General features: G+C 37.7%; 1 protein-coding gene across 2 annotated transcripts; it reads right to left on the bottom strand.

Annotated features, from left to right (window-relative positions):
• Window positions 1–1,708: 1,708 nt before the first annotated feature.
• BPC6 (basic pentacysteine 6) lies at window positions 1,709–5,666 on the bottom strand. 2 transcript variants are annotated; one of them, XM_047299832.2, is made up of 4 exons: window positions 5,588–5,666; window positions 3,610–3,653; window positions 3,285–3,448; window positions 1,709–3,135 (listed from the first exon to the last, which is right to left on the bottom strand). In XM_047299832.2, exons 3-4 carry the CDS (start codon window positions 3,351–3,353, stop codon window positions 2,191–2,193), a joined length of 1,014 nt encoding a protein of 337 aa, XP_047155788.1. In that variant the 5' UTR covers window positions 3,354–3,448; window positions 3,610–3,653; window positions 5,588–5,666; the 3' UTR covers window positions 1,709–2,190. The 2 variants fall into 2 exon arrangements, with proteins under 2 accessions (XP_047155788.1, XP_047155787.1); XM_047299831.2 differs by having other exon boundaries at window positions 5,513–5,662.
• Window positions 5,667–6,114: the final 448 nt, after the last annotated feature.

Genomic DNA, 6,114 nt, shown 5'->3' with positions numbered 1-6,114 from the left:
CGTTCTTTTTATTCAGAATAAGTGGTGGCTCAATTGCATATATATATATATATATATATATATATATATATATATATATATATATATATATATTCATTCGTTTTCTGTGAGTTTATTAGCGATCGGTCTTGGACCAATCTTTCAGTTTCAGTAGCGCTCGTTCCTGATAAGCACTTGGTCTTGGACCTGTGCTCGTTCAAAAGTGTTCGGTTTCCACAAGGCTCGGTCTTAAATCAAGCGCTGGGTCTTTAAAAGGTGTTCGGCCTAGAGTCTTAGTACTCGGCCTAGGCTACGTGGCGTCCGGTTTGAACTCTTAAGAGTTTGTTTATTAAAGTAGATGAGTAGTGTTGAGTCTGGTTAGTTTCTAAGAAGCGTTATTCGAGTCGTACTTGGGCTATGATAAGAGCGTATGATCTTATTTTCATTTGAATGTATGGATGATTAAGTATGTGGAAAAATTAAGATGTGATGTGTATGAAATAGTTGATTATGAACGAGTATTACAGGGAGGAATATCTCAGAAAGTGATTATTGATTGGTAAATTATGAATGTGGGCAAAACTTAGCGGGCGTTCATCCTGATATTCCATGATTACTCGTTATCATGTAGAGAGGAGTAAGTCACGTGTGGGAATGACAGGAGGTCCTAATCCATAAGGTTAACTTGAACGAAACGGATCAACCTCGGGTGGCAGCTGTTGAGGGTATCCCAGTTACTACATCACCCGGGTGCACGAACGTCATAGCTACAAAGGATTCATGCAGTCCGGACAATCAGAGTCATGTGGTCGTTATTTGCATGCATGGATGTATGAATTATGATGTGGTTGTTGTTGCTTTTGTTATGAATGTTGTATGTTGTGATTGAATAAATTAAATTACATAAGCTTACCCTATTTATTATTTTTGTCTGTGTTGTGCGTCCTGTCGCTGTCCTGTTGCAATGATCATCCGTGTGGATGTGAGCAGAAGGAGAAGAGCTGCTGGAAGAAATATTGGAAGACGTGGCAGAAGTGAAGACCGAACCTTAGGGACGTTCGGTCTGTTATTAGCTTTATATGTTGTAAGACCGTTCGGTATAATTTATTTTGTACACCATTCAGTCTAGTAGTAGCTAGCGTACGTTTTTAAATTCCTTGTTATTATGTAAGGCCGTTCGGCCATAATAGTATCTTGTTCTATGTAGAACTGATCTGTAATATTGTTAATATGTGATGATTCTCATATATGATTTTACACTGTATTTTTGGAATGTTACACATTTTAGTTTGGAATCTAGACAGTACTACTGTGGACGACGAGAACAATCGTTTTACAGTTATCCCTGGCAGATGTAGTGGCTGCTGAGAATTTGTAATCTAAATTGAATAAAATTTAAGCGAAGACATAAGATAAGCATTTAAGAGAAAATTGTGTAAAGTTACAAACTAAACTTTACACAGAAGATTTTTAAAACGGAGAAAAATATGAAAGCATTTGTTTTGTATATAAAGATTCCATGAATATGAGGCGTGTATATGTATTTGACAAGTGCTATATTAAAGTTGATAAAAATTATTATTTTAAAATACCAAAAATCCAAAATAATAAATTGGGAAGTGAAACCCGGCAATGCCATACATTCCTTAATCAAGTCAAGAGAGCCAGGTAACCCAAATAGACGTCAGCCGTCTGCTCCATGTTCGCTTCCTCCTGTAACAATTATCGATAAAAACTAAACTCGTAGTCATAGATAAGATTCAAACGTGAAACAGGGATACAATTAACATACATAGTCGATTTTACATACTAACGCAGATTAGGTTTTCCAGGATGACTGAGGGCACGAGTCTACAATTATTCGGGTTTAAGAGCTACATGGATTAATCAAGACTATCTAACAACTATTTATCCACCATGTAGACATTTTACACTTGCCATGGGTGCCACCAGAAAATCTCAGGAGACTAAATGCGTAAAAATGGTAAGGATGACTGATTACTTAGTCATGTCTTCAACCCCTTCATTTAGCCAACATCTAGCACCATTACGCATTCTAAATATAGGTACAGGCATACTGTAACCATTAAGCTTTCCCAGATAACCTTTACACTTAACATTATTTCCCTCGCTCGACTCGATAATCCATAATTGATCACTAAAAGCTGTTTCTAATCATGCAATGCTGCTCCAGAAACAATTTCTCACCATCTATTTTATTGTAATGTATCGGTTCGTCCCGTGTTTGGCCCAATGGTCTTTGAGGTCAACAGGGTTTGACAGATCGTGACCTTCTGCGGCAAGGCGACTGAGCAGCTTGTTGAAAGCGCTACCACTCATCTTCCGACCTCCAACACGAGCATGCCTCTTGTTTGGCACTGCAGGAAGTGGATACATTGACAGAGTGGTTGTGCAACAGGCAGACTGCCAACCTCCATTGCCCCATTTGTAACACTGCTTCAGGACACCGGTACAAGAACATACAGGCGCTGGCATGGTTGACTCATCATAAGCCACTTGGTTCAATCCCAAGTCCTGACCTTTCCAATCAGCCTTAGACACTACTAACTGCTTGTTAAGATCATCGCCTCCGTTGACCATTTCCTGACCATTTTTCCACTCATGTGCTTTGCCAAACATAACCTTATTCAAGTCTTCACTCTCCTTTTTGACTTTTTTTGCTGCTTTTGGAGTCTTCTTATTAGGTGAAGTTGACTTTGGTTCCTTGGGCCGCTTGGCCCGCCTTGATTTCCCAGCCTCAGAAGTGATGGGAGCTGCAGGGAGGGCATCGGTTGTGTGCATTTCCCGTGTGCTGTAAGAAGGATCACCCATGTTAGGTATATGGTGTACCTGTTGCTGGGGATGATGTATATGCTTGACACCACGTGAAATTTGGCATCCCGGAGGACATGATGACATACTGCCACTACCTATCGAGGTTTCTCGATACTGAAGAGTTGCAATTGCATTGTCTCGTTCCAAAATTGCATTATTTCGTTCTGCAATTGCAGCATCCCGCTGCAGAAATGCCATGTCACGCTCAGCATATGCTGCCTTCTTCTCAGAAATGGCCAGATTTCTTTCTTGGATGGCTGCATCTCTTTCGGCCATAATTGCCATGATCTGCTTCATGGAAGGCTGATGTTGCATCAGCCACTGCAACGCAACATCAACATGAATATTACCAAAGTCAGCATCTTAACAGAGAGAACGCATTGCAGTTACCAATTGTTTGTTTGTGCAAAATAGAATAGTAAATTTGTTGATGAATTTATACATGAACATAAATAAATGTATTTTAATACCTGTCCTTGAGCAGATTTATATTGATCTGCTTTGTGCCTACCGTTTTCACGATGCCCAGCATCATCCATCAGAAACACAACCGGTTGCAATAACTAAATATTGAGTCTAGGCTTCCTCAACCAATACGGAACCTGCTTGATCAAACAACAGTATGCCAGAAATCCTGCATTCATAGGAATTTTTCAGTTTATATTGGCAACTTGAGATAGTCCGTGTATCTGTTTTGTCCTCTTCTTTCTTAGGTTGAAGTGCATTGGGTAGGAAGGAATCACTCTATCAACAATTCCCATGAAGAACGGATGTCGCAAAATTTAAAATACTTACCATGCTTATACATAGGGATAGCAGGTACTTGATCAAAAGTAAACCTACACAAGAATGTAAACTAGGTAAGTTCACAAACAATAATGAATGAAACTTACAAACAACTGCGGCTTTATAAAAGACTCGAATATTCAGCTACACGAAAATCTGGGATAAAAATAGTGCAGGGAAACTTTAGCAACGCAGGGGAAGTCTATTGGTCTTCATGTATGATCAAAATACTTGCATTTAAGCATAAAAGACAGTTAGAAGTTTCCAAAAACCTTAAAAGGAAATAATGGAACAGTTGGATATGAATGGCAGACATGGTAATGATGTAGTAAGCAGGCTTACCACAGCTACACCAATAGTAGCCACGATGTAAGCAATTACCACAGCAATTACAATAGAAAAATACTGAAGTTCCAGAATTTAGCACAATATCATATCAAAGTTATTAGTCATCATTATTATTATTATTTTAGAGCTTCCATGGAAACCGAAAAGAAACATTAAGGTAGAACAAATGAAGAAAGTTAAAGCATGTTGGGGGCAAGGGAAGAGATAAAATGAGTGGATAGAAAGAATCTTAGTGTGATTGTAGTACTTTCAAGACAGGAAGATGACAACCATATGATCAAGGTCCTCCTCTTCGAGCAGTACTTTCAAGACAGGAAGGCCAAACTCCTAAACCCAATATTATTTGACAGAAAAGCAAGTTTTAAAATCACTGTTCTGAACCGTAACATAATTTTCATCCAAAATCCAAAAATATCCTGTGTTGATTGTTAATTAAAAGGTCTAAGATAAACATGGGTAACGGAGACATAACAACGTCCTGATCTAATACGAGTCAAGCAAAGACCCACACAAAAAATTCTTTATATACAATCCAGCACTCCAGTGCAACGTGAAAACTGAATAAAAATGGAAAACTACAGTGGAAGATACCGCAAAAGGAAATAAGGTAAAGAAGTGATCATTCAGGGACTCATATTTGGATACGATTAAGTACAGCAAAAACTGCAAGTTTTTTTTAAAAAAGACTATCGCATTTATGACCTGATGGATAACTTAATATCAATTAAGAGCCAGGCGGATGACATTCTTTTTACTACCCAAAACTATATTCCTCCTGACTACATTCAGTGAATGTATATATAGCTGAATATCATGACCAAATGAAATCTAAGTATCAAAGAGAAACTACCCAAAACACTCGTTACTAGCTGTTCCCATGGGCCAGTAGCAGTACTTGTTAAGACAGAATTCTGAATAAATGTTTATGTAAAAAAAAAAGTAAAATAAATGAAGTTTGCCCAATTAACTTAAATAAACTACCCATCATAAAAAATATCTAAAATCAAATTAGACGCTTACCCTTTCATAAAAGGCCTCTCATTTAATTTCTGTAAAAGCTAATTTTGGTTTTAATTTTCTTCTCAGGAAACTTATGCAAAAAAGCAGAGCTAAATCTATTACCACAACCCCTCCTTATATCCGGAGGGGTCAATAAATAACAAAACTGAAGCTCATTTCCGTACAATTTTTTTAAAGCCACGGCTCCTGGATCTCAAGCGGTTGAAGATCCAAATTTTGAACCAACAACAGATTCCGACACAGCGAAACGTCGCACCCGAACTAAAAGCTGGAAGGCTAGAACTATAGACAAAAAAAATAAAATCTAGAAGAAGCAATTGCAGCGAACGCGAGCAAATACTTAAGAGAAGAACCAAAATAAGAGGATGCACAAAGATTCGGATACTCGAAGGTGAGAAAAATAAAGTCAAAGCAAGTCAAAAACAAAACGAAGCGATAAATTGAAGGTGGATTGGGTCGGAACGATAAAACAGCGATAAATTAACGATAAATAGCAGAACTAAAGTAAACACTGAAAAAAATGAACGAAGAAAGAAACCCTAACCTCCGCCAGAGAGAGAAAGAGAGAGAGAGAGAGGAAGAAAGAGAAAATCGTGTGGCACTAGGATGGGGTTTTTACCGGGTTGTGTCTGTATCTGTACCTATGCGATGCCACTTTCTCTTCTTCCACTTACAATTTTCTCTTCTTTTTCTAGGTTTTATCATTTCTTTATAACGCAGAAAAAATAAAAATAAATAAATAAATGAAATACGTGAATTATCAAGTCACCGGTTCCTGTCTGTCTTTCCACTTTCAACCATCCAATTGGATGCACATCCATATTTATTTACCGCTGCATAACTATTGTTTTTTTTTCCTTAACCTTTTCAAATTATTTTCAGTTTTTTTACCCTTTTTGATCTTGACTTTAAGAAAGCTAAAACCGACCATGCTGCCAAATAATTAATACGGACAAAGAAATTATTCTTTTCATGGTTAAAGTTGTTTAAAATATTGTTTTTGATCCATCCATTCACTGTAATTTATATCTGTGATGTGTTTGGAAAGAAATATAAGGAAGATATTGAGATGAATGATGGTGTTGGTGTGGTGTGTGACACGGGGCACGTGCGTTAGGGTTGTGATTTGTTGGGTTGGGTTGGTTG

The sequence above is a fragment of the Vigna umbellata genome, chromosome 2, assembly GCF_029865625.1.
Source record: "Vigna umbellata cultivar VRB3 chromosome 2, Vumbellata_1.0, whole genome shotgun sequence".
Classification (NCBI taxonomy): Eukaryota; Viridiplantae; Streptophyta; class Magnoliopsida; order Fabales; family Fabaceae; genus Vigna; species Vigna umbellata.
Note: the sequence above shows the minus strand (reverse complement) of the source record. Positions and strands in the feature narration are given on the sequence as shown.

Coding starts and splice junctions, on each gene's coding strand:
- BPC6 (XM_047299832.2), bottom strand. CDS start 3,353: ATGGATGATGCTGGGCATCGTGAAAACGGTAGGCACAAAGCAGATCAA. Junction 3,136..3,284: donor ATAAATCTGCTCAAGGACAG/GTATTAAAATAC, acceptor GTTGCGTTGCAG/TGGCTGATGCAACATCAGCC.